Source organism: Chroicocephalus ridibundus, unplaced genomic scaffold (assembly GCF_963924245.1).
Source record: "Chroicocephalus ridibundus unplaced genomic scaffold, bChrRid1.1 SCAFFOLD_665, whole genome shotgun sequence".
Classification (NCBI taxonomy): domain Eukaryota; kingdom Metazoa; phylum Chordata; class Aves; order Charadriiformes; family Laridae; genus Chroicocephalus; species Chroicocephalus ridibundus.
In genome coordinates, this window is record NW_026961287.1 from 1 (window position 1) to 27539 (window position 27539).

At 71.2% G+C, this 27539-nt stretch overlaps 2 protein-coding genes across 2 annotated transcripts; both read left to right on the forward strand.

Moving 5' to 3' along the window:
* Positions 1 to 220: 220 nt before the first annotated feature.
* Positions 221 to 20898, forward strand: LOC134509175 (complement C4-B-like; the record flags this gene model as incomplete). The annotated part of the gene is given in 31 exon segments (XM_063321659.1): positions 221 to 315; positions 317 to 361; positions 1180 to 1218; positions 1220 to 1291; positions 1293 to 1344; positions 1347 to 1381; positions 2604 to 2655; positions 2951 to 3011; positions 3013 to 3038; positions 5024 to 5070; positions 5072 to 5222; positions 6119 to 6193; positions 7013 to 7170; positions 8330 to 8446; positions 9447 to 9612; positions 10704 to 10870; positions 11645 to 11683; positions 11685 to 11816; positions 12521 to 12580; positions 12692 to 12785; positions 12905 to 13028; positions 13219 to 13299; positions 13590 to 13680; positions 14613 to 14687; positions 15274 to 15376; positions 16543 to 16595; positions 17974 to 18058; positions 18061 to 18096; positions 18682 to 18765; positions 19482 to 19596; positions 20754 to 20898. Coding segments are annotated over 31 exon segments (2663 nt in total), but the record flags the coding sequence as incomplete, so codon positions are not given.
* Positions 20899 to 23358: 2460 nt separating this feature from the next.
* Positions 23359 to 27535, forward strand: LOC134509176 (histone H3-like centromeric protein A; the record flags this gene model as incomplete). The annotated part of the gene is given in 5 exon segments (XM_063321660.1): positions 23359 to 23837; positions 24015 to 24165; positions 25212 to 25267; positions 25269 to 25304; positions 27488 to 27535. Coding segments are annotated over 4 exon segments (222 nt in total), but the record flags the coding sequence as incomplete, so codon positions are not given.
* Positions 27536 to 27539: the final 4 nt, after the last annotated feature.

Sequence of the window (27539 nt, forward strand, 5' to 3'; positions counted from 1 at the left end):
CCACGTCCCCATGGCCCCCCATGTCCCCCCGTGTCCCCATGTCCCCCCCATCTCCCCCCCATCTCCCCCCATGTCACCCCATGTCCCCCCGTCCCCCCATGTCCCCTGTGTCCCCCCATCCCCCCATCTCCCCCCCATCTCCCCCCATGTCCCCCCCTGTCCCCCTGTCCCCCCGTGTCCCCGTGTCCCCGTGTCCCCCGCGGTGACGTGCCTCTGGCAGGGCTGTGCCTGGCGCTGCCCCAGCGGGTGACGGTGTCCCAGGAGCTCTACGTGGGGCTGCAGCTGCCCCCCAGCGCCCGCCCCCACGAGCAGCTGGCAGCTCCTGCCCCACATCCACAGCAGGCTGCCCCACGGCGTCAACGTGAGTCCCCAGCCCCACAGAGACCCCCCCCGCCCCAGACACGCCCCCCCCTGCCCCATAGGTACTTCTGTGCCCACGGATTCCTCTATATGCCCCATAGACGCCTCTTATGCGCCACAGATGCTGCCTGCCCCATAGGTTCCCCCTGCGCCCCATAGCTCTGCCCTGCCCCGTAGCCACCCCCTGATGCATAGCTACCCCCCTGTGCCCCATAGCCACCCTCTGCCCCATAGGCCCCCCTGCCCAATATCCACCCCATGTGCCCCATAGCCATGCCCTATCCCATAGCCCACCCCCTACCCCATAGCCACCTCCTGCCCCATAGCCCCCCTGCCCCATAGCCCCCTTGCCCCATAGCCATCTCCTGCCCCATAGCCCCCCCGTGCCCCATAGCCACCCCCTACCCCATAGCCACCTCCTGCCCCATAGATCCCATGTTCCCATGTGCCCCACAGCCACCTCCTGCCCCATAGATCCCCGTGCCCATAGCCACCTCCTGCCCCATAGCCTCCCCCGCCCTATGGCCCCACCCGCCCTATAGCCCCCCTGCCCCATAGCCACCTCCTGCCCCATAGCCTCCCCCGCCCTATAGCCCCCCTGCCCCATAGCCACCTCCTGCCCCATAGCCTCCCCCGCCCTATAGCCCCCTGCCCCATAGATCCCGTGCCCCATAGCCACCTCCTGCCCCATAGATCCCAGTGCCCCATTGCCACCTCCTGCCCCATAGACCCCCGTGCCCGTAGCCACCTCCTGCCCCATAGCCCCCCCCCCCCCGCCCCACAGCCCCCCGGCCGCTGGCTGAGGGGTCGGTGGGGCAGGTGACGGTGACGCTGGCGGTGGCCGAGGGCGTCTGCGCGGGGGCTGGACGGGGCCCCCCGGCGCCTGTGGGTGCCCCCCGGGGGGGCGGTGGCCCTGCCCCTCACCCTGGTGGGCCCTGCGCCCCGGCGACGTCCCCGTCACCCTGACGGCCCGCGGGCCCTGGGGCTGGGCGACAGCGTCACCCGCCTCCTGCACGTGCAGGTGACCCCCCCGAGCCCCCCACCCCCCACCCACCCCCCGGGTGCCCCCTGGAACCGCCCCCCCCCGCAGACCCCTGGGTCCCCGACCCCTAACCCTGGGTCCCCCTCGCACCCTTGGGTGTCCCCCCCCCGGACCCCTGGGTCCCCTCCCGAACATGGGGGTCCCCATCCCCACCCCTGGGTGCCCCCCCCGGACCCCTGGGCCCCTGACCCCTAACCCTGGGTGCCCCTCGCACCCTTGGGTGTCCCCCCCCCCAGACCCCTGGGTCCCCTCCTGAACCTGGGGGTGCCCGTCCCCACCCCTGGGTGCCCCCCCCAGACCCCTGGGTGCCCCTTGCCCCCTTGGGTGCCCCCCCCCCAGGCCCCTGGGCCCCCGTCCCCACCCCTGGGTGCCCCCCCCGGCCCCTGGGTCCCCCTCACACCCTTGGGTGCCCCCCCCAGACCCCTGGGTCCCCTTCCCCACCCCTGGGTCCCCCTCGCACCCTTGGGTGTCCCCCCCCCCGGACCCCTGGGTGCCCGTCCCCACCCCTGGGTGCCCCCCCCCAGACCCCTGGGTCCCCGTCCCCAACCCTGGGTGCCCCTCGCACCCTTGGGTGTCCCCCCCCCCAGACCCCCTGGGCCCCCGACCCCTAACCCTGGGTCCCCCTCGCACCCTTGGGTGCCCCCCCCAGACCCCTGAGCCCCCGTCCCCACCCCTGGGTGCCCCCCCCAGACCCCTGGGTCCCCTTCCCCACCCCTGGGTCCCCCTCGCACCCTTGGGTGTCCCCCCCCCGGACCCCTGAGTCCCCTCCTGAACCTGGGGGTGCCCTTCCCCACCCCTGGGTGCCCCCCCCGGACCCCTGGGTGCCCCTTGCCCCCTTGGGTGGCCCCCCCCCGGGCCCCTGGGTCCCCTTCCCCACCCCTGGGTGCCCCCCCCAGACCCCTGGGTGCCCGTCCCCACCCTTGGGTGCCCCCCCCGGATCCCTGGGTCCCCCTCGCACCCATGGGTGCCCCCCCCCCCCGGACCCCTGGGTGCCCTCCTGAACCTGGGGCTGCCCTTCCCCACCCCTGGGTGCCCCCCCCAGACCCCTGGGCCCCCGGCCCCTAACCCTGGGTCCCCCTCGCACCCCTGGGTGCCCCCCCCCGGACCCCTGGGTCCCCTCCCGAACATGGGGGTCCCCTTCCCCCACCCCTGGGTGCCCCCCCCGGACCCCTGGGTGCCCCCCTGAGGCCCGTCCCCGCAGCCCGACGGGGAGCTGCACCTGGAGGAGACCAGCCACGTCCTGGACACCGACGGTGGGCGCGGGGACACGGGGGACACGGGGGGCACGGGGGGACACGGGGGGACAGGGGGGGCACGGGGGGACACGGGGGGACATGGGGGCACATGGGGACATGGGGACACATGGGGGGACACGGGGGACACAGGGGACAAGGGGGCGGGGGGGGGATTTGGGGGATAAGGGGAGGACATGGGGGCAGGAGGGATCCGGGGGGCAGGAGGGGACACGGGGAGCGGGAGGGGACATGGGGGGGCAGGGTGACACCCCCCCCCCCCCCGCCCGGCCCCACTGAGGCCCCGGCCCCACAGGAGATGGGGGTCGCACCCTGCGGATCCCCGGGGACGTCCGGACGGAATCGTCCCCGACGGGAGTTCAGTGTCAGCATCCGCGTCACCGGTGGGTGGGACACGGGGACAGGGGGGACAGGGGGACAGGGGGACATGGGGGGAGATGGGGGGACATGGGGGACATGGGGGGACATGGGGGACACAGGGGGACAGGGGGACATGGAGGGAGATGGGGGGACGTGGGGGGAGATGGAGGGACATGGGGAGGGGGGGACATGGGGGGACATGGGGGGACATGGGGGACATAGGGGACATGGGGGGACAGGGGGACATGGGGGACGTGGGGGGACATGGGGGGACATGGGGGACATGAGGGGACATGGGGGGAGATGGGGGGACGTGGGGACAGGGGGACATGGGGGGACATGGGGGAGATGGGGGAGATGGGGGGACGGGGACATGGGGACGGGGGGACGATTGATGGGGACATGGGGACGGGGACGCGGTGGGGACATGAGGGTGGGCATCGGGGACGCGGGGAGGTGACATGGTGGGGACACGGGGACGGGGACTTGGGGACGGTGGGGACGCAGCGGTGGGCGCTGGGGACACGGTGGGGACAAGAGGGGACGGAGGGACGGGGGGGACACGGGGACATTTGGTGTCCAGCACTGACGGTGTCTCTGTCCCCGGCCCCCGCGTGTGTCCCCACCCGTGTCCCCATGACGTCTGTCCCCACGTCTGTCCCCATGACCGTGTGTCCCCACATGTCCCCACACGCCTGTCCCCATGTGTGTCTCCGTGTCCCCATGTCTGTCCCCCATGTCCCCACGATGTGTGTCCCCCACGTCCCCGCACCCATCCCGTTCTCCATGCGTCCCCCCCACACCTGTCCCCACGTCTGTCCCATGTCCCCACGTGTCCCCATGCGTGTCCCCATGTCCCCATGATGTGTGGCCCCACGTCCCCACGTCCCCCCACGTGTGTCCCTGTGTCCCCACGCCTGTCCCCATGTCCCCATGTGTGTCCCCACATGTCCCCATGCCTGTCCCCGTGTCCCCATGTGTGTCCCCGTGTCCCCACGCCTGTCCCCATGTCCCCATGATGTGTGTCCCCATGTCCCCACGTGTCCCCATGTGTGTCCCTGTGTCCCCACGCCTGTCCCCACGTGTCCCCACACCTGTCCCCGTGTCCCCATGTGTGTCCCTGTGTCCCCACATGTGTCCCTGTGTCCCCACGCCTGTCCCCGTGGCCCCATGTGTGTCCCCACATGTCCCCGTGTGTGTCCCCACGTGTCCCCACACCTGTCCCCGTGTCCCCATGTGTGTCCCTGTGTCCCCACATGTGTCCCTGTGTCCCCACGCCTGTCCCCGTGGCCCCATGTGTGTCCCCACATGTCCCCGTGTGTGTCCCCACGTGTCCCCACACCTGTCCCCGTGTCCCCATGTGTGTCCCTGTGTCCCCACGCCTGTCCCCATGTGTCCCCACGCCTGTCCCCGTGTCCCCGTGTGTGTCCCTGTGTCCCCACGTGTGTCCCCATGTGTCCCCACGCCTGTCCCCATGGCCCCATGTGTGTCCCCATGTGTCCCCACGCCTGTCCCCGTGTCCCCATGTGTGTCCCTGTGTCCCCACGTGTGTCCCCGTGTGTCCCCGTGTGTGTCCCTGTGTCCCCACGCCTGTCCCCGTGTCCCCGTGTGTGTCCCCACGTGTCCCCGTGTGTGTCCCCGTGTCCCCATGCCTGTCCCCGTGTGTGTCCCTGTGTCCCCACGCCTGTCCCCGTGTCCCCCACACCTGTCCCCACGTGTCCCCCACGCCTGTCCCCGTGTCCCCGTGTGTGTCCCCGTGTCCCCACGCCTGTCCCCGTGTCCCCACACCTGTCCCCACGTGTCCCCACGCCTGTCCCCGTGTCCCCGTGTGTGTCCCCGTGTCCCCACGCCTGTCCCCGTGTCCCCACACCTGTCCCCACGTGTCCCCACGCCTGTCCCCGTGTCCCCGTGTGTGTCCCTGTGTCCCCACGCCTGTCCCCGTGTCCCCACGCCTGTCCCCGTGTCCCCGTGTGTGTCCCCGTGTCCCCCGTCGCGCCGTGGCCCCCAGGCCGTGTGGGGGGCTGGGCGGTGCGGGGGGCGCTGGGGACGGGGGTTGTCGCTGCTGCGCTCCCCGGGGGGGTGTGGGGAGCAGGCGCTGATGGCGCTGGGCCCCCGCGCCGCCGCCATGCGCTACCTGGACCACAGCGGGGGCTGGGGGGCTCTGCCCCCCGACGCCCGCCCCCGCGGCCTGCGCGGCCTCCAGAGGGGTACGGGGCTGGGGGGGCCATGGGGGGCCGTGGGGTGCGAGGGGGGCTGTGGGGTGGGGGGGGCTATGGGGGGCTGTGGGGTGCGAGGGGGGCTGTGGGGTGGGGGGGGGGCTATGGGGGGCCATGGGGTGCAAGGGGAGCCATGGGGTGTGGGGGGCTGTGGGGTGGGGGGGGGCTATGGGTGCAATGGGGTGTGGGGGGGCTATGGGGGCCATGGGGTGTGGGGGGCTGTGGGGTGGGGGGGGCTATGGGGGGCCATGGGGTGCAAGGGGGCTGTGGGGTGGGGGGGGCTATGGGGGGCCATGGGGTGTGGGGGGCTGGGGGGTGGGGGGGGGCTATGGGGGGCTATGGGGTGCGAGGGGGGCTGTGGGGTGGGGGGGGCTATGGGGGCCATGGGGTGCAATGGGTTGCAACGGGGGCTGTGGGGTGGGGGGGGCTATGGGGCGCAATGGGGGGGCTGTGGGGCACAAGGGGGGTCTACGGGGTGCAATGGGTTGTGGGGGGCTGTGGGACGCAAGGGGGGGGGTGGGGGGGCTATGGGGGGCCATGGGGTGCAAGGGGGGCTGTGGGGTGTGGGGGCACTATGGGGTGCAATGGGGGCTATGGGGTCTATGGGGTGTGGGGGGGCTGTGGGGTGCAAGGGGGGGGCTGTGGGGTGCAATGGGGGGGCTGTGGGGCGCAGTGGGGGGCAGTGGGGGGCTGTGGGGTGTGGGGGGGCTGTGTGGGGCGACGGAGCGTTGGGAGGCTGTGGGGCGCAAGGGGGAGCTGTGGGGCGCAGTGGGGGGCCGTGGGGTTGCTATGGGGCGGGGGGGCCGCTGGGGGGGGGGGGGGGCGGTGGGGTGGGGGTCAGGTGTCCCCACTGTCCCCGTGTCCCCACTGTCCCCGTGTCCCCACAGGCTTCGAGCGGGTGCAGAACTTCCGCAAGAGCGAGGGCTCCTACAGCGCCTGGCAGCACCGGGGGGGCAGCACCTGGGGGACACGGGGGACACGGGGGGACACGGGGGGACACGGGGGGACGGGGGGGGACAGGGGGACGTGGGGGACACGGAGGGAGGTGGGGAGGTGGGGACATGGCGGGGACACGGGGGACGCGGGAGACACGGAGGGATGTGGAGGGACATGGGGGGGACACGGGGACACGGGGACGTGGAGGGACACGGAGGGAGGTGGGGAGGTGGGGACATGGGGGGGGACATGGGGGGACATGGGACATGGGGGGGAGATGGGGACATGGGGGGGACAGGGGACACGGGGGATGTGGGGGGATGTGGGGGGACAGGGGGACATGGTTGGCCATGGGGACATGGGGGACATGGGGGACATGGAGGGAGATGGGGGACGTGGGGACATGGGGGGGACACGGGGGGACAAGGGACATGGGGGGGACATGGAGGGATGTGGAGGGACATGGAGGGAGGTGGGGACAGGGGGACAGGGGGACACGGGGACACGGGGACAGGGGGACATGGGGACGGGAGGACAGGGGGACGGGGAGACACGGGGACGGGGGACAGGGGGACACGGGGACGGGGGGACATGGGGACATGGGGACGGGGGGACACGGGGACGGGGGGACAGGGGGACGTGGGGACACGGGGACGGGGGACAGGGGGACACGGGGACGGGGGGACATGGGGACAGGGGGACACGGGGACACGGGGACGGGGGGACAGGGGGACGTGGGGACACAGGGACGGGGGACATGGGGACACGGGGACATGGGGACACGGGGACATGGGGACGTGGGGACAGGGGGACGGGGGACATGGGGACACGGGGCTGTCCCCGCAGGCTGACGGCGCTGGTGCTGCGGGTGCTGGCCCTGGCCCGTCCCTACCTGCCGCTGGCCGAGGGTGGCCCCGGGACGTCCCTGCGGTGGCTGCTGGGACAGCAACGTCCCGACGGCGCCTTCCGCGAGAGCCACCCCGTCCTGCACCGGGAGATGCAGGTGGGGACACGGGGACGGGCCACCTCCGGGGCCACCTCCAGGGCCACCTTCATTGTCACCTCTGGGGCCACCTCTAGGGTCACCTTTAGGCTCACATTTAGGGCCACCTCCAGGGCCGCCGTCATGGTCACCTCTGTGGTCACCCCCAGGGCCACCACCTCCAGCGCCACCTCCAGAGCCACCTCCGTGGCCACCTCCATGGCCACCTCCATGGTCCCCTCCAGGGCCACTACCTCCAGAGTCACTTACAGGGCCACCTCCAGGGCCACCTCCATGGCCACCTCCATGGTCCCCTCATGGCCACCTCCATGGCCACCTCCAGGGCCACCTCCATGGTCCCCTCATGGTCCCCTCCAGGGCCACTACCTCCGGAGTCACTTACAGGGCCACCTCCAGAGCCACCTCCAGGGCCACCTCCATGGCCACCTCCATGGTCCCCTCATGGCCACCTCCAGGGCCACCTCCAGGGCCACCTTCATGGTCCCCTCATGGTCACCTCCATGGCCACCTCCATGGCCACCTCCATGGTCCCCTCATGGTCCCCTCCAGGGCCACTACCTCCAGAGCCACCTCCAGGGCCACCTCCAGGGCCACCTTCATGGCCACCTCCAGGGCCACCTCTAGGGTCACCTCCAGAGCCGGCCACTGTCATGGTCCCCTCCATGGCCACCTCCGCGGTCACCTCCAGGGCCACCTCCATGCTAACCTCAGGGCCACCTCCAGTGTCACGTCCCCAGCTCATGTCCTCGGGTCACCTCCTTGTGTCACCTCCCCAGGCCACCTTCCTGGGCCACCTCCTCGAGTCACCTGCCCGTGTCACCTCCCCGTCCTGTGTCCCCAAGCAACGTCCCCGCGCAGTGTCCCCGCGCCGCGTCCCTGCGCAATGTCCCTGGCAAACGGCCCTGGGCCACCTCCCCGTGTCACCTCCCCGTGTCACCTCCCCGGGCCACCTCCCCAGGCCACCTCCCCGGGCCACCCCCTTGCCCAATGTCCCCCCGCGACGTCCTCGTGACCTTTTCCCGTGGTATGTCCCCATGTCACCTCCCCACGCCACGGCCCCCTGCGACGTCCCCCCTCCGGCCCCGCCCCGAGACTCTGTGTCCCCCCCCCCGCGTGTCACTCGCCGTGTGTCCCCCGTGTCCCCCCGCCGTGTCCCCAGGGCAGCGTGGCAGACCCAGGTCCCGAGGCCACCGTGTCCCTGACGGCCTTCGTGGTGGTGGCCCTGCAGGGGGCACGTGTCCTCCTGCCCCCGGACAGCCCCGACCACCCCCGGCTGGTGCGTCCCCGCGTCCCCTCCCCGTGTCCTCGCTGTCCCTTGTCCCCTCCTGCTCCTGTCCCCTCTGGTGTCCCCCCAGCCCCGCTCCTGTCCCCGTGTCCCCGTTTCCCACCTCTGGGTACTGTCCTCCGTCCCCACACCCCCGGCGTGTCCCCCTGCGTCCCCCCCGTCCCCACGTGTCCCCGTGTCCCCATCTCCTCCCATGTCCCCCCCCCGTGTCCCCCTGTCCCTCGTGTGTCCCCCCCACGTCCCCCCCACATCCCCGTGTCCCCTCTGTCCCCACATCCCCCATGTCCCTCGTGTCCTCTGTGTGTCCCCGTGTCCCCCACCTTGTCCCCACGTCCTCATGTCCCCCATGTCCCTGCACGTCCCCATGTCCCCCGTGTGTCCCCCCAGGTGCCCACATCCCCATGTCCCCCCTTGTCCCCATGTCCCCGCCATGTCCCCCCCATGTCCCCACATCTCCCATGTCCCTCCATGTCCCCATATGTCCCCATGTCCCCCGTGTGTCCCCAATTCCCCCCATCTCCCCATGTCCCCCACCATGTCCCCATGTCCCCATCTCCCTCCATATCCCCATGTCCCCAATGTCCCCAATGTCCCCCATGTCCCCCCATGTCCCCCCATGTCCCCCCATGTCCCCCATGTCCCCAATGTCCCCAATGTCCCCCATGTCCCCCCATGTCCCCCCATGTCCCCATGTCCCCATGTCCCCCAATGTCCCCCATGTCCCCATGTCCCCCCATGTCCCCCATGTCCCCCATGTCCCCAATGTCCCCATGTCCCCATGTCCCCCCATGTCCCCATGTCCCCCATGTCCCCCATGTTCCCCAATGTCCCCCATGTCCCCATGTCCCCCATGTCCCCAATGTCCCCATGTCCCCCATGTCCCCATGTCCCCCCATGTCCCCAATGTCCCCAATGTCCCCCATGTCCCCCATGTCCCCCCATGTCCCCAATGTCCCCCATGTCCCCCCATGTCCCCTCTCCCTCTGCCCAGGACCAGGCTCTGTCTCGAGCCGCCACCTTCCTGCGTGGCCGCGTGGAGACGTTGGGGACATTCGGGACGGCCATCACCGCCTACGCGCTGGCGCTGGGGGACACCGGCCCCCCCGGCCCCTCCCCTGCCCTGGAGCGTCTGCGCCGCCAGGCCCGGCCCGCCCAGGGTGAGCGGGGACACCGCGTCCCCCGGGGTCACCCGCCGTCACCTGGGTCCCTCTGGGGTCACCCGGGGTCACCTGGGGTCACCCGGGGTCGCCTGGGTCCCTCTGGGGTCACCTGGGGTCACCTGGGGTCACCCAAAGGCTGGGGTCTCCCTGGGGTCACCCGGGGTCACCTGGGGACACCCAAAGGCTGGGGTCTCCCTGGGGTCACCCGCGGTCACCTGGGGTCACCCGGCGTCGCCTGGGTCCCTCTGGGGTCACCCAGGGTCACCTGGGGTCACCCAAAGGCTGGGGTCTCCCTGGGGTCACCCGGGGTCACCTGGGGTCACCTGGGGTCACCTGGATGCCGGGTCCCTCTGGGATCCCCCGGGGTCACCTGGGGTCACCCGGCGTCGCCTGGGTCCCTCTGGGGTCACCCGGGGTCACCCGGGGTCACCCAAAGGCTGGGGTCACCCGGGGTCACCTGGGGTCGTCCAAAGGCTGGGGTCACCCGGGGTCACCCGGGGTCACCTGGGGTCACCTGGATGCCGGGTCCCTCTGGGATCCCCCAGGGTCACCTGGGGTCACCCGGGGTCACCTGGGGTCACCTGGGGTCACCTGGATGCTTGGGTCCCTCTGGGGTCACCTGGGGTCACCCGGGGTCACCCGGGGTCACCTGAGGTCACCTGGATGCCGGGGTCCCTCTGAGGTCACTTGGGGTCACCCTGGGGTCACCCGGGGTCACCCAGACGCCAGGGTCCCTCTGGGGTCACCTGAGGTCACCTGGGGTCACCCGAAGGCCGGGGTCACTGGGGTCACGCAGATGCCGGGGTCACCCGGGGTCACCCACACACCAGGGTCCCCCTGGGGTCACCGGGGGCCACCCAGACGCCGGGGTCCCTCTGGGGTCACCTGAGGCCACCCGGGGTCACCCGAAGGCCCGGGGTCCCCCTGGGGTCACTGGGGTCACCTGGGGTCGCCCAAAGGCCGGGGTCCCCCTGGGGTCACTGGGGTCACCCGGCCACCGAGGTCCCCGGGGCGGTGGCCGTCTCTCGGTGTCCCCGGGTGCCCCGAGCCACGACGGATTTGTGGGGGGGGGGGGGGTGTCCCCGCAGGTGGCCGGGCGCAGTTCTGGCCGGCCGGTGGCCCGGCGGCCACGGTGGAGGCCACGGCCTACGGGCTGCTGGCCCTGCTGCAGCACCGCGACGGCGCCGGCGCCGCCCGGGCGGCCCGATGGCTACGGGAACAGGGCAACTACGGCGGCGGCTTCCGCTCCACCCAGGTGGCCAGCGGCAGGGGGGGCACCCCAATGGCGGGGGGGGGTCCCCGGTGGGTCCCCGGTGGCTGGGTCCCCTGGGGACGGGGGGGGGACGGGGGGGTGTCCCCCACATCTCTGGGTCCCTGGGGGGGGGAGGGAGGGAGGGGGGTGCCTGGGGGGGGTCCCTCCGACACCAGGGTCCCCTGGGTGGGTGGGGGGGGTTGCTGGGGGGGGGCACCCAAATGCCTGGGTCCCCCGGGGGTGGAAGGTCCCGGGGTGGGGGTCCCCAGACATTGGGGTCACGTGGGTGGGGGGGTCCTGGGGTGGGGGGGTCCCTCTGACACCAGGGTCCCCTGGGGGGGGGGGGGGGAGGGGGGTGCCTGGGGGGGTCCCTCCGACACCAGGGTCCCCTGGGTGGGGGGGGGGGGGGTGCTGGGGGGGGGCACCCAAACGCCTGGGTCCCCCGGGGGTGGAAGGTCCTGGGGTGGGGGTCCCCGGACATTGGGGTCACATGGGTGGGGGGGTCCCGGGCTGGGAGGGGGGGTCCCTCTGACACCAGGGTCCCCTGGGGGGGGGGGGGAGGGGCTCCTGGGGGGGGTCCCCTGGACACCTGGGTGCCCTGGGGCTGGGGGGGGGGGGGCTGGGGGGGGGGGGGGTCCGCCAAATGTCTGGGTCCCCTGGGGGGGGGGGGGCTCATGGGGTGGGACATGTGGGTCCTTGTGGGTGGGGGTCCCCTGGTCCCCTGGGCCCCCCCCCGGGGTGTGTCCCCCCCCCCTCCCTGACATGCCCCCCCCCCAGGACACGCTGGTGGCGCTGGAGGCGCTGGCCCAGATGTGGGCTGCAGTGGGGGGAGGCGGCGGGGAGGGGGCTCAGCCTGGGCCTGTCCTGGCCGGGGAGGGGCCGGGGGCCGCCGGGGGGGACGCGGGTGACACTGGGCCCCGGGCTGCAGTCGCTGGAGAAGGAGCTGCAGGTGGGGACACCGCGGGGGGGGGGACGGGGACGGGGACGGGGACGGGGGGGGGGGATGGGGGACATCAGGACACGGGGGACGTGGGGGACGTGGGGACACTGGGGGGACACGGGGACATGGAGGGGACATGGGGGACATTGGGGACATGGGGGGGACATGGTGGCATGTGGGGGATGTGCGGGGATATGGGGGGACATGGGGCCATGGGGGGGCCATGGGGGCCATGGGGACATGAGGGGGGCCATGGGGGGGCCATGGGGACACAAAGGGGGCTATGGGGGTGTCATGGGGGGGCCATGGGGGGACAAGGGGACACGAGGGGGGCCATGGGGACATGGGGGGGCCATGGGGGGCCATGGGGCCATGGGGGGACAGGGGGACACGAGGGGGGACCGTGGGGACATGGGGGGCCAGGGGGACACGAGGGGGACCATGGGGGTGTCATGGGGGGCCAGGGGGACACGAGGGGGACTGTGGGGACATGGGGGGGCCATGGGGGGACAAGGGGACACAAAGGGGGCTATGGGGGTGTCATGGGGGGGCCATGGGGGGACAAGGGGACATGAGGGGGGCCATGGGGGGGACACGGGGGGCCATGGGGACATGAGGGGGACCATGTGGACACGGGGGGGGCCATGGGGGGGCCATGGGGGTCCGTGGGTCACTCAGGGTGCGTTGGGGTCCCTCACCCCCCCCCCCCCCAGGTCCCCCTGGGCGTCCCCATCACGGTGCAGGTGGAGGGACAGGGCGAGGGGACGCTGACGGTGAGTGTGTGTCCCCCCCCCACCCCCCCCACCCCCCCCCGGGGACCCCGGGGCCCCCCCCCCCCCCCCAACAAGCCCCGGGGCCCCCCCCCACCCCCCCGGTGCCCGCAGGTGCTGCGCCAGTTCCGGCTGATGTCCCCCCACAACGGCTCCTGCCAGGGGCTGGGCCTGCGGGTGGCCCTCACCGGGCCAATCAGCTACGAGGGTGAGGCCACGCCCTCCGCAAAGCCCCGCCCACATTGGCCACGCCCTCTCCCCCCCGCTAGGGGGCGTGGCCAATTCCCCCCCCCCCCCCATTATAACACACACTCACCCCCCCCCCAGAGGAGGACTATGAGGACTATGAGGAGGGGGCGGAGCTTGAGGAGGGGGCGGAGCCTGCAGAGGGGGTGGAGCCTGCGGAAGGGGCGCGGCCTGCAAAGGGGGCGGAGCCTGCGGAAGGGGCGGAGCCTGCGGAAGGGGCACAGCCTGTGGAGGGGGCGGAGCCTGCGGAAGGGGTGGAGCCTGCAAAGGGAGTGGAGCCGGCAGAAGGGGCGGAGCCTGCGGAAGGGGCGGAGCCGGCAGAAGGGGCGGAGCCTGCGGAGGGGGCGGAGCCGGCAGAAGGGGCGGAGCCTGCGGAGGGGGCGGAGCCTGCGGAGGCCGCTGCCCCCCCCGCGTCGCCGCCGCCGGCGGGAGGGCAGTGACCCCGCCCGTGACGTCGCCTTCCTCCTCTGCTTCTGGTGAGGGGCGGGACTTCCGGTCGGCAGGGGCGGGACTTCCCGCTCCAGTGTGGGCGGGGCTTCTGGGGGCCTGCGGTGGGGCAGGGGCTTCCTGTTCCGGCTGAGAACGGGGGCGGGGCTTCCTGTTCCGATTGACTATGGGGGGGCGGGACTTCCTCCTGCGCCTTGGAGGGGTGGGAAGGCCTTCCTGCTTTGCCTGTAAAAGGGGGCGGGACTTCCTGTTCTGTCCGGGAGCGGGGGCGGGGCTTCCTGGGTGCTGGCTGCGCCCCCTGACGGCCGTGCGGGGCCAGGCGGGAGGCGGGGGTGGAGCTGGCGGGGATGGCGGTGGCCGAGATCTCCCTCCTGAGCGGCTTCCGGCCCCACCGGGGCGACCTGGACAAGGTGGGGGCAGGGCGGGGCGGGTGCCGTGGGGGGGGGGGTGTTGGGGGGTGTTGGGTGTTGGGTGTTGGGTGTTGAAGGTGTTGGGTGCTGTCGGGGGGTGTTGGGGGTGTTGGGTGTGGGGGGCGTTGGGTGCTGTAGGGTGGGGGGTGTTGGGGGGTGTTGGGTGTTGGGTGTTGGGTGCTGTAGGGGGTGGGGGTGTGTTGGGGGGTGTTTGTTGGGGGTTGGGTGTTGGGGGTGTTGGGGGGTGTTGGGTGTTGGGGGGTGTTGGGTGCTGTGGGGGGGTGTTGGGGGGTGTTGGGTGTTGGGCGTTGGGTGCTGTAGGGGGTGGGGGGGTGTTGGGGGGTGTTTGTTGGGTGTTGGGGGTTGGGTGTTGGGATGTTGGGGGGTGTTGGGTGTTGGGGGGTGTTGGGGGGTGTTGGGTGTTGTTGGGGGTGTTGGGTGCTGTGGGGGGGTGTTGGGGGGTGTTGGGTGTTGGGTGCTGTAGGGGGTGGGGGGGGTGTTGGGGGGTGTTTGTTGGGTGTTGGGTGTTGGGGGTGTTGGGTGCTGTTGGGTGCTGGGGGGTTGTTGGGGGGTGTTGGGTGCTGTGGGGTGTTGTTGGGGGGTGTTGGGTGGGGGGGGGTGTTGGGTGCTGTTGGGTGTTGGGGGTGTTGGGTGTTGGGGGGTGTTGGGTGCTGTGGGGTGTTGGGTGCTGTGGGGGGGTGTTGGGTGCTGTTGGGTGTTGTTGGGGGATGTTGGGTGCTGTTGGGTGTTGGGTGCTGTTGGGTGCTGTGGGGGGGTGTTGGGGGGGTGTTGGGTGGGGGGGTGTTGGGTGCTGTTGGGTGCTGTTGGGTGTTGTTGGGGGGTGTTGGGTGTTGGGGGTTGGGTGCTGTTGGGTGCCGGGGGTGCAGGGTGCTGGGGGGTCACTGGGGGGGGTGTCCCCGTGTCCCCCCCAGCTGCGGGACGTGGTCGATCGCTGGATCAGCCACTACGAGCTCAGCGGCACCCGCCTGGTCATTTACCTCGACGAGGTCCCCGACGGCCCCCCCCGTGTCCCCCCCCGTCCCCATGTCCCCATGTCCCCCGTGTCCCCCATCTCCCCGCATGTTCCCCATGTCCCCCATCTCCCCCCATCTCCCCCCATGTCCCATGTCCCCCATGTCCCCCATGTCCCCCCATGTCCCCCATGTCCCCCCATGTCCCCCATCTCCCCCCATGTCCCCATGTCCCCATGTCCCCCTGTGTCCCCCCATGTCCCCATGTCCCCCATCTCCCCCCATCTCCCCCATGTCCCCATGTCCCCATGTCCCCATGTCCCCCATGTCCCCCCATGTCCCCCATGTCCCCCCGTGTCCCCCCGTGTCCCCCATGTCCCCCCATGTCCCCCATCTCCCCCCATCTCCCCCCATGTCCCCATGTCCCCATGTCCCCCGTGTCCCCCCATGTCCCCATGTCCCCCCGTGTCCCCCCGTGTCCCCCATCTCCCCCCATCTCCCCCATGTCCCCATGTCCCCCATGGCCCCCATCTCCCCCCATCTCCCCCCATGTCCCCATGTCCCCCCATGTCCCCATGTCCCCATGTCCCCCATCTCCCCCTGTGTCCCCGCGTCCCCCCAGGTCCCCGCCCAGCGCCAGTGTCTCAGCTTCGGGGCCACCCAGGAGGTGGCCGTGGGGCAGCTGCAGCCGGCCATGGCCACCATCTACGACTACTATGAGCCGGGTGGGCGTGGCCGGGGGGCGTGGCCTGTGGGTGGGCGTGGCCTGGCGGGGAGCAGGGGGGCGGAGCTGAGTGGGCGAGGCCTCCAAGGGGCGTGGTCTGGGGGCATGGTATTGGGGGGGCGTGGCCTCGACTGGGGCGTGGCCTCGAGGGGTGGGGTCCGGAGGGGGCGTGGTCTCGAGGGGGGGCATGTGGCGTCGATGGGTGGGGTCTCAAGGGGTGTGGTCCTGAGGGGGCGTGGCCGTGCATGAGTGTGGTCTATAAAGTGGGGGCGTGGCCTCGGGGGGCGTGGTCTCAGAGGGGCGTGGTCTCGAGGGGGCGTGGCTTGTGTGGGTGTTGTCTAAAGGGGGGAGCGTGGTGCAGAAGGGCGTGGCCTCAAGGGGTGTGGTCTTGGTGGGGCGTGGTCTCCAGGGGGACGTGTGGCATCGAGGGGCGTGGTCTCAAAGGGCGTGGTCTCAGTGGGGTGTGGTCTTGAGGGGGCGTGGCCGCGCGTGGTCTATAAAGGGGGCGTGGCCTCGAGGGGCGTGGTCTCAAGGGGGGGTGCCCTCAGTGGGGCGTGGCCTCGAGGGGGGTGGTCTAAGGGGGCGTGGTCTCGAGGGGGCGTGGCCTTGCATTGATGTGATCTTAAGGGGGCGTGGTCTATAAGGGCGTGGCCTCGAGGGGCGTGGTCTCGAGGGGAGTGTTCTCAGTGGGGCGTGGCCTCGAGGGGGGTGGTCTAAGGGGGCGTGGTCTACAAGGGCGTGGTCTCGAAGGGTGTGGTCCGGAGGGGGCGTGGTCTCGGGGGGTGGGGCATGTGGCGCCGAGGGGCGTGGTCTCGAGGGGCGTGGTCTCGGTGGGGGCGTGGTCTTGACGGGCACGGTCTGTAAGGGTGGGGGGGGAACCGTGGCCTCAAGGGGCGTGGTCGCGCGGGGGGGGGGTGCGGCCTTTGCATGGGGGGGGTGGTCTTAAAGGGGGCGTGGCCTAGAAGGGCGTGGCCTCGGGGGGGGTTGGGGGGGGGTGTGCTCTCAGCGGGGCTCGGCCTCGTGTGGGTGCGGTCTAAAAGTGGGGGGGGGGGAGGGGGGTGTCCTCAGGGGTGCGGCCTTAAGGGAGGGGCGTGGCCTTAAGGGAGGGGCGTGGCCCAGTGGGGGCGTGGCCCCGCTGACTCCGCCCCCCCCCTCCCCCCCCCCCAGCCCGGCGCTGCTCCGTCTTCTACAGCGCCCCCCGGCGCAGCAGCCTCCTGCCCGCCACCTCTGACAGACCTGTCTCTGCGCCACAGGTGGGGCCGGGGGGGGGGGCCGGGAATTTTGGGGGGGTCCCGGGTGGGGGGGGGTGGGGGGGGAAGGGCGTGGGGGACATGAGCCACGACTTTGGCGGGGGGAAGGGGACCCCGGGAGTTTGGGAGGGGCAGGATTTTTGGGGGGGGGGTGGGGGCAGAATTGGGGGGGGGGGACACGGCCCCGTGAGTTTGGGAGGGGCAGGATTTTTGGGGGGGGGGTGGGGGCAGAACTGGGGGGGGGGGGGGACATGGCCCCATAAGTTTGGAGGGGCAGGATTTTGGGGGGGAGGGGCAGAATTGGGGGGGGGGACACGGCCCCGTGAGTTTGGGAGGGGCAGGGTTTTCGGGGGGGGGGGCAGAATTTTAGGGGGACCCAGGATTTTTGGGGGGGGGGGGGCAGAAGTGGGGGGGGGGACACGACCCCGTGAGTTTGGGAGGGGGCAGGATTTTTGGGGAGGGGGCAGAATTGGGGGGGGGGGGACACGGCCCCGTAATTTTGGAGGGGCAGGATTTTTGGGGGGGGGGTGGGGGCTGAATTGGGGGGGGGGACACGGCCCCGTAATTTTGGGAGGGGCAGGATTTTTGGGGGGTGGGGGCAGAATTGGGCGGGGGGACACGGCCCCGTGAGTTTGGGAGGGGCAGGGATTTTCGGGGGGGGGGGGGGCAGAATTTTAGGGGGACCCAGGAGTTCGAGGATTTTAGCCGGGGGGGGAAGGGGGAAGCAGAATTTTGGGGGGACCCAGGATTTTGGGGGGGGGGGGCAGAAGTGGGGGGGGACACGGCCCCGTAATTTTGGGAGGGGCAGGATTTTTGGGGGGGGGGGCAGAATTGTGGGGGGGACACGACCCCGTGAGTTTGGGAGGGGCAGGATTTTGGGGGGGGGGGGGCAGAATTGGGGGGGGACACGACCCGTAATTTTGGGAGGGGCAGGATTTTTGGGGGGGTTGGGGGCTGAATTGGGGGGGGGGGACACGGCCCCGTGAGTTTGGGAGGGGCAGGATTTTGGGGGGGGGGCAGAATTTAGGGGCACCCAGGATTCGGGGGGGGGGGGGGGAGGGGGGGGATTGAGGAGTTTGGGGCGGACCCAGAATTTCGGGGGGACCCAGGATTTTGGGGGGGGGGGGGGGGCAGGAGTTTTGCGGGGGAGGGGCAGGAGTTCGGGGGGGGCCCCAGAATTTCGGGGGGCCCCAGGGGGTTGGGGGCGGGGGATTTGGGGGGGGGGGATCAGGATTTGGGGGGGGACCCAGGGGATTGGGGGGGGGGGGGCAGGATTTTGGGGGGACGCAGGAGCTTGGGGGGGGACGGTCCGGATTTTGGGGGGACCCCTGGGGGCGGGGGGGGGCAGGGTGTCATTGCCCCCCCTCTCCCCCCCCCCCCAGGTGGGTGCCCCCGGCTGCGGGGGGGGGAGGAGTCGCTCAGCGCCGACGACCGCTGGACTTCGCCTGCTACAGCCCCCGCGTCACCTATGGTGGGGGCTGACCCCTGACCCTGACCTCTGACCCCTGACCTCTGACCCCTGACCCCGGACCCCTGACCTCTGACCCCCGACCTCTGACCTCTGACCCCGACCCTGTGACTCCCCCAAGCCCCCCTGGAGCCCTGTGACCCCATGACCCCTGTGACCCCCATGACCCCTGTGACCCCCATGACCCCTGTGACCCCTTTGACCCCCCTGACCCCGCCCCCTGACCCCCGTGACCCCTCTGACCCCAGGATGCCCTTGACCCTTGTGACCCCTCTGCCCCCGTGACCCCTGTGACCCCTCTGACCCCCAGACCCCTGTGACCCCCATGACCCCCACGACCCCTGTGACCCTGTGACCCCTCTGACCCCTCTGACCCCTCTGACCCCTCTGACCCCGTGACCCCTGTGACCCCGTGACCCCCGTGGCCCCTGTGACCTCTGTGACCCCGTGTGACCCTGTGTGACCTCTGTGACCCCCGTGACCCCTTGACCCCTTTCACACCCCTGAACCCCGTGATCCCCCCGAGCCCCTGCCCCCGTGACCCCCGTGACCCCCGTGACCCCCGTGACCTTTGACCTCTGCCCCCAGCGCTGCTGGTCCGGGTGCTGGAGCAGAGCGAGGCCGGGCCCTTCCTGGCCTTTGACCTGGAGATCCTGGAGGTGCTGCTGGGAGGTGAGACTGGGGGGCACTGGGGGGCACTGGGAGGGACTGGGAGGGACTGGGGGGCACTGGGGGACACTGGGAGGGACTGGGAGGGGAAACTGGGGGCACTGGGGGGCACTGGGAGGGACTGGGAGGGACTGGGAGGGGAAACTGGGGGCACTGGGGGACACTGGGAGGGACTGGGAGGGACTGGGAGGGGAGAGTGGGGGCACTGGTGGGCGCTGGTGGGCGCTGGTGGGTACTGGTGTGTACTGGTGGGCACTGGTGGGCACTGGTGCTGACTGGTGGGCACTGGTGGGCGCTGGTGGGCACTGGAGGGCACTGGAGGGCACTGGTGGGCGCTGGTGGGCACTGGTGGGCTCTGGTGTGTACTGGTGTGTACTGGTGGGCACTGGTGGGCACTGGTGCTGACTGGTGGGCACTGGTGGGCGCTGGTGGGCACTGGAGGGCACTGGAGAGCACTGGAGGGCACTGGTGGGCGCTGGTGGGCGCTGGTGGGCGCTGGTGTGTACTGGTGGGCACTGGTGGGTACTGGTGGGTGCTGGTGTGCACTGGAGGGCACTGGTGGGCACTGGTGGGCGCTGGTGGGCACTGGTGGGCTCTGGTGGTGGGCACTGGTGGGTACTGGTGGGCGCTGGTGGGCACTGGTGGGCACTGGTGTGTACTGGTGTGCACTGGTGGGCACTGGGGGGCGCTGCTGGGGCGGTGCTGACGGTGCCCGGCAGAGGGCGCCGGGGGCGGGGCGCGGGCGCTGGCCCGGGGCAGTTGTTCCCTGCGGCTGCGGCCCCAGCGGCGGCTCCTGCTCATGGGGGACCAGGCGACGGCGGGCGCCGGGCAGAGGTGAGGGGGCTGGGCCGGGGGCGCCACCTCTCCCCTGTCCCCTGTCCCTGTCCCCTGTCCCCTGTCCCCCCACATCCCCCTGTCCCCCCACATCCCCCTGTCTGTCCCCCCATGTCCCCACATCCCCCCGCATCCCCATGTCCCCCCCGCCCCATGTCCCCCATGTCCCCCTGTCCCCCCACATTCCCCATGTCCCCCACGTCCCCATGTCCTCATGTCCCCCCATGTCCCCCCATGTCCCCCATGTCCCCCACGTCCCCATGTCCCCATGTCCCCCCATGTCCCCATGTCCCCCCACATCCCCCTGTCCCCCCATGTCCCCACATCCCCCCATGTCCCCATGTCCCCCCCGTCCCATGTCCCCCATGTCCCCCTGTCCCCCCATGTCCCCACATCCCCCCGCATCCCCATGTCCCCCCCGCCCCATGTCCCCATGTCCCCCCATGTCCCCCCATGTCCCCGTGTCCCCCTGCCCCACCATGTCCCCATGTCCCCTGTGTCCCCCACATCCCCCCTGTCCCCCCATGTCCCCACATCCCCCCACATGCCCATGTCCCCCCTGTCCCATGTCCCCCATGTCCCCCTGTCCCCCCACATCCCCCTGTCTGTCCCCCCATGTCCCCACATCCCCCCGCATCCCCATGTCCCCCCCGTCCCATGTCCCCCATGTCCCCCTGTCCCCCCACATCCCCCATGTCCCCCACGTCCCCATGTCCCCATGTCCCCCCATGTCCCCCCACATCCCCCCATGTCCCCTGTGTCCCCCACATCCCCCCTGCCCCCCCATGTCCCCACAACCCCCCATGTCCCCCCACGTCCCCATGTCCCCCATGTCCCCACATCCCCCCATGTGCCCATGTCCCCCCCTGTCCCATGTCCCCCCCTGTCCCATGTCCCCCATGTCCCCCTGTCCCCCCACATCCCCCAATGTCCCCCATGTCCCCCAGTGTCCCCCACATCCCCATGTCCCCACATCCCCATGTCCCCTCCATGTCCCCTCCATGTCCCCCTGCCCCCCCCATGTCCCCATGTCCCCGTGTCCCCCCATGTCCCCGTGTCCCCCATGTCCCCCATGTCCCCACATCCCCCCATGTCCCCCCACGTCCCCCTGCCCCCCCATGTCCCCACGTCCCCCCATGTCCCCGTGTCCCCCCCAGCCCCCAGTTCCTGCTGGGTCCCAACTCCTGGATCGAGGAGGCCCCGCCCCCCCACCGCTGCGGCCCCGCCCCCTCCTGCCGCCCCCTCCTGGAGTTCCTGGACACCCTGCGCACGCGGGGCTGCCCCTTCTGACCCCACTGGGAGCCACTGGGAGACACTGGGAGCCAACTGGGAGCCACTGGGACCACATCTGGAGACACTGGGAGATACTGGGAGCCACTGGGACTACATCCGGAGCCACTGGGAGATACTGGGAGCCAACTGGGAGCCACTGGGACCACATCTGGACCCACTGGGAGATACTGGGAGATACTGGGAGCCACTGGGACCACATCTGGAGACACTGGGAGACACTGGGAGCCAACTGGGAGCCACTGGGACCACATCCGGAGCCACTGGGAGACACTGGGAGCCAACTGGGAGCCACTGGGACCACATCTGGAGCCACTGGGAGATACTGGGAGCCAACTGGGAGCCACTGGGACCACATCTGGAGCCACTGGGAGCCACTGGGACCACATCTGGAGCCACTGGGAGATACTGGTAGCCAACTGGGAGCCACTGGGAGCCACTGGGACCACATCTGGAGCCACTGGGAGATACTGGTAGCCAACTGGGAGCCACTGGGACCACATCTGGACCCACTGGGAGATACTGGGAGATACTGGGAGCCACTGGGACCACATCTGGACCCACTGGGAGATACTGGGAGATACTGGGAGCCACTGGGACCACATCTGGAGCCACTGGGAGACACTGGGAGCCACTGGGACCACATCTGGAGCCACTGGGAGATACTGGGAGCCAACTGGGAGACACTGGGAGACACTGGGACCACATCTGGACCCACTGGGAGATACTGGGAGATACTGGGAGCCACTGGGACGATGCTGTGGGCCAACTGGGAGCCACTGGGAGCCACTGGGACCACCCTGGAAGCCACTGGGACCATGCTGGGGGCCACCTGGGGGCGACCAGGACCGTGCTGGGACCCAACTGGGAGCAACTGGGAGCCACTGGGAGATACTGGAGCAGCAGTGGAAGCAACTGGGACCATGCTGGGGGCCAACTGGGAGCGACTGGGACTGTGCTGGGGGGCAACTGGGACCGTGCTGGGGCAGCTGGGAGTTATTAAAAGCAACTGGGACCACACTGGAAGTGACTGGGACCATACTGGGGCAAACTGGGACCATGCTGGGGGCACACTGGGAGCAACTGGGATCACACTGGGAGGAACTTGGAGTGACTGGGACCACAGTGGGGGCAACTGGGATCATACCGGGGGTAACTGGGAGTGACTGGGGGCGTCAGGGACCGTGCTGGGTGAGACTGGGATCATACTGGGATCGTTTTGGGAGTGACTGGAACCATGCTGGGGGCAACTGGGAATGACAGCAAGCAACTGGGATCATGCTGGAGGCAACTGGGATCATACTGGGAGCGACTGGGATGACACTGAGGGTGACTGGGAGCGACTGGGAGTGTCTAGGAGCACGCTGGGGCCAACTGGGATATACTGGGAATGACTGGGACCACGCTGAGGGCAACGAGGATCGTACTGGGAGCAACTGGAACCATGCTGAGGGTGACTGGGAGTGAGTGCAAGCAACTGGGATCGTACTGGGAGCGACTGGAACTATCCTGAGTTTAACTGGGATCATACCGGGGACAACTGGGAGTAACTGGGACCAACTGGGACCACGATGGGCAGCAACTGGGAGTGACTGGAAGCACACTGGGTGGAACTGGGATCACGTTGCAGGCAACTGGAGTGACTAGGAGCACTCTGGGGCAACTGGGATATACTGGGAGTAACTGGGACTGCACTGAGGGCAACCGGGACCACACCGGCAGCGACTGGGGGTGACTGTGGGACCATACTGGGAGTGACTGGAACGATACTGGGAGCAACCGGGTCTCGTCTGAGGGCAGCTGGAGCCACGATGGGGGCAACTGGGATCGTACTGGGAGTGACTGGGAGCATGCTGGTGCAACTGGGATCAGAATGGGGCCACCCTGGGACCATATGGGGGGCAACTGAGAGTGACTGGGATCATACTGGGAGCGACTGGGATCATACTGGGGGCAACAGGGAGTGACTGGAGCGACCGGGACCATACTGGGAGCGACTGGGAACATACGGGGATGATACTGGGAGCGACTGGAGTGACTGGGACCATACTGGGAGCAACTGGAGTGACTGGAATTAGGCTGAGGGCAACTGGAGCCATGCTGGGGGCAACTGGGATCATACTGGGAGCGACTGGGACCATGCTGGGAGTGACTGGGAACATACGGGGATGATACTGGGAGCGACTGGAGTGACTGGGACCATACTGGGAGTGACTGGGAGTGACTGGAACTAGGCTGAGGGCAACTGGAGCCACGCTGGGGGCAACTGGGATCATACTGGGAACGACCGGGAACATACGGGGATGATACTGGGAGCGACTGGAGTGACTGGGACCATACTGGGAGTGACTGGGAGTGACTGGAATTAGGCTGAGGGCAACTGGAGCCACGCTGGGGGTAACTGGGATCATACTGGGAGCGACCGGGAACATACGGGGATGATACTGGGAGCAACTGGGAGTGACTGGGAGTGACTGGAATTAGGCTGAGGGCAACTGGAGCCATGCTGGGGACAACTGGGATCATACTGGGAGCGACCGGGACCATACTGGGAGCAACTGGGAACATACGGGGATGATATTGGGAGCGACTGGAGTGACTGGGACCATACTGGGAGCGACTGGGACCATACTGTGAGCGACTGGAACTAGGCTGAGGGCAACTGGAGCCACGCTGGGGGCAACTGGGACCATACTGGGAGCGACTGGTGCCGCTCCCGCACGCCTGGCCCCACCCCGCGGCCGCGCTGGGGGCGGGGCTATGCAAATTTATGCGAATGACCCCCCGCCGCTTCCCGCCCGTCCCCGGCTACCATCGAGTCGCGGCCTCCGCCGGCGCAGAGCGGCCGGGCGGCCTCCCATTGGTGGGGCGAAGGCGAGGCGGGCGGAAGTGACGTCGCTCGGAGCGCGGCGCGGCGGGAGGTTTGAATCGCGGCGGCGGCGGCGGCGGCGGCAAGTCGGGGTTGGGGGGGGGAGTGGGGGGGGGGAGGCTCGGGCGTGACGTCAGGGGGTCGGGGGTGACGTCACGGAGGGGGGAAGGGGCGGGGGGGAGGGGATCGGATCGGGGGGGTCCCCGGCCCCGCAGGCCCGGGCCCCCCCGGCCCGCCCGAACCTCTGGGTCCCTTCCAGGCCCGCCCCCCCCGCCAGCCCCGGACGCCTGGGCCGTGCCCCCCCCGCCGCGCTGGGCGTGGCCTCGCCATGCCCCGCCCCAAACCCCCCGCCCCCCGCCGCCGGGGGCGCCCCCCCTCCCCGCCGCCCCCATCGCCCCGCCGGACCCGCAGTGAGTTGGGGGGGGGGGGGGGGGGAGCCCTGTGGAGACCTACGGACCCCCCCGCACCCTATAGACCCCCCCCGGACCCTATAGACCCCCCCCGGACCCTATAGAACCCCCCCGGACCCTATAGGCCCCCCCGGACCCATCGACACCCCCCCGGACCCATCGACACCCCCCCGGACCCTATAAACCCCCTTTGCACCCTATAGGACCCCCCCCGCACCCTTACACCCCCCCGGACCCTATAGGCCCCCCCCGGACCCTATAGACCCCCCCCGGACCCTATAGGCCCCCCCGGACCCATCGACACCCCCCCGGACCCTATAAACCCCCTTTGCACCCTATAGGACCCCCCCCCTGCACCCTATAGCCCCCCTTTGCACCCTATAGACCCCCCCCCCCACCCTATAGACACCCCCCCCCCATATCGATGCCCTCTGGGTCCTATAGACCCCCCCTCCCCCAGCCCTATAGACCCCCCCCAGCCCCTATAGAGCCCCCAGCCCTGTCCCTGTGTCCCCATGTCCCCCCCCGTCCCCCATGTCCCCATCTCCTCCCATGTCCCCCCCCGTGTCCCCCCCATGTCCCCCCCATCCCCACGTCCCTCGTGTCCTCTGTGTGTCCTCATGTCCCCCCGTGTCCCCATGTGTCCCCCCCCATCTCCCCCACGTCCCCACATCTCCCGTGTCCCCCCCTTGTCCCCACGTCCCCCCTTGTCCCCATGACCTTGTGTCCCCCCTGCGTCCTCCCCCATGTCCCCATGTCCTGCCTTGTCCCCATGTCCCTGTGTCCCTGTCCCCCCCGTGTCCCCTGATGTCCCCTGATGTCCCCGTGTCCCCGTGTCCCCCGATGTCCCCCGATGTCCCCCGATGTCCCCCGATGTCCCCTGTGGCCCCCGATGTCCCCCGATGTCCCCCGTGTCCCCCGATGTCCCCGATGTCCCCCGATGTCCCCGATGTCCCCCGTGGCCCCTGATGTCCCCCCGTGGCCCCTGATGTCCCCCGATGTCCCTGTGTCCCCTGATGTCCCCGTGTCCCCTGTCCCCACGGCAGGACGCCGCCCGGGCCAGCGCGCCCTGCAGGAGATCCGCCAGCTCCAGAGCAGCACCCCGCCTCCTGCTGCGCCCGGGGCCCTTCGCCCGCCTGGTGAGCGCCCCCCCGGCACCCCAACACCCCCCCCGCCACCCCCCCCGGCACCCCAACACCCCCCCGGCACCCCCCCAGCACCCCAACACCCCCCCCGGCACCCCCCCGGCACCCCAACACCCCCCCCGGCACCCCCCTGCCACCCCAACACCCCCCCGGCACCCCCCCGGCACCCCAACACCCCCCCCAGCACCCCGCTGCCACCCCCCCGCACCTCCCCAGCACCCCCGGCACCCCCCCGCACCCCCCCAGCACCCCCCACCACCCCGCACCCCAACACCCCCCCAGCACCCCCCACCACCCTCTCGGCACCCCAACACCCCCCCGGCACCCCCCCGGCACCCCCCCGCCACCCCCCCAGCACCCCCCGCCACCCCCCGGCACCCCCCCGGCACCCCAACACCTCCCCAGCACCCCCCGCCACCCCCCCGCACCCCCCCGGCACCCCAACACCCCCCCCAGCACCCCCCTGCCACCCCCTGGCACCCCAACACCCCCCCTGCCACCCCCCTGCCACCCCCAGCACCCCCCGGCACCCCAACACCCCCCGGCACCCCCCCAACACCCCCCCAGCCCCCCAAGACCAACCCCCAGCCCCCCTGGGCCCCCCCGACACACCTGAGACCCCCCCAAATCCCCCCCGGGTCCCCCAAGATCCCCCCACATCCCCCCTGGGCCCCCCAAATGTCCCCTGAGCCCCGCAACACCCCCAGGCCCCCCCCCCGAGACCCCCCCACACACTCCCCCCAGGCCCCCCCCACCCCTGCTGGGACCCCCCCCAACACCCCCGTGACCCCCCAAAATCCCCCCCCGGGCCCCCCAAATACCCCCTGGGCCCCCCCTGAGACCCCCCCTCACACCCCCAGGGCACCCCAACACCCCTGTGACCCCCCCCAAATCCCCCCTGGGGCCCCCCAGACATCCCCGTGACCCCCCCAAAACCCCCCCCGGGCTCCCCAACCCCCCTGAGCCCCCCCCCGAAATGCCCCCTTGGCCCCCCAGGGCCCCCCCCAACACCCCTGTGACCCCCCCCAAAATCCCCCCCTGGACCCCCAAATCTCCCCCTGGGCCCCCCAACACCCCCAGGGTCCCCTGAGACCCCCCCCAACACCTCCGTGACCCCCCCCCAAATCTCCCCAGGGCCCCCCCCGACACCCCCAACATCCCCCCAGCCCCCCCCCAGCCCCCCCCTGCCCCAGGGGACCCCCCTGTCCCCACGCCCCCAGCGCTGTCACAGCCCCCCAATGTCCTTGTGTCCCGTCCCCGTCCCCCCCCCCATGACGCGGGTCCCCTCCCCCTGTCCTTGTCCCCTCCCTGCCCCCCGTGACGCGGTGGCCTCGTCCCCCCGCAACGTCCTTGTGTGTGTCCCCCCCCCCGGATGGGGCCTCTCGGGACATGCTGTCCCCTGTGTGTGTCCCCCCCCCCGTGGTGGCACTGTCCCCCCCGTCCCCCCTGTGTCCCCACACCCCCAGGGTGGCACTGTCCCCTGTGTCCCATGCCCGGGGTGTCCCTGTCCCCACCGTGGTGTCCCCATCGCCCAGGGTGACGCCCCGGGGTGGGGTCCCCGTGCCTGGGGGTGTCCCCAGGGTGATGGTGTCCCCGTGTCCCCATCCCTGAGGTGACGTCCCTGGTGTCCCTCGCCCTGGGGTGGGATGTCCCCGGGTGTCCCCATGTCCCCGGGTCTCCCTGGGATCCCCGTGTCCCCGTCCCCAAGGTGACATGTCCCCGGGGGGGTGTCCCCCACGTCCCTTGGTGTCCCTCGCCCCGGGGTGGGGTGTCCCCGCCTGTCCCCAGGGTGACACCTCAGGGCGTCCCCGTCCCCAGGGTGGTGGTGTCCCCACGTCCCCGTCCCCGCAGCGTCCCTGTGTCCCCGTCCCCAGGGTGGTGGTGTCCCCACGTCCCCGTCCCTGTGTCCCCATCCCCAGGGTGGTGGTGTCCCCAGGGGGGTGTCCCCACGTCCCTGGTGTCCCTCGCCCCGGGGTGGGGTGTCCCCAGGTGTCCCCAGGCTGGTGGTGGCCCCACGTCCCCATCCCCACGGTGGCCCCATGGTGGCGTCCCTGTGTCCCCTCCCCTGGGGTGGGGTGTCCTTGGGTGCCCCCCGGAGTGTCCCCGTCCGTCCCCCCCCCCCACCCCAGCCCGGGGTGTCCCCGGGGTGTCACCCCCCGCTGTCCCCGTGTCCCCAGGTGCGGGAGATCTGTCTCATCTTCACCCGGGGGGTGGACTATCGGTGGCAGC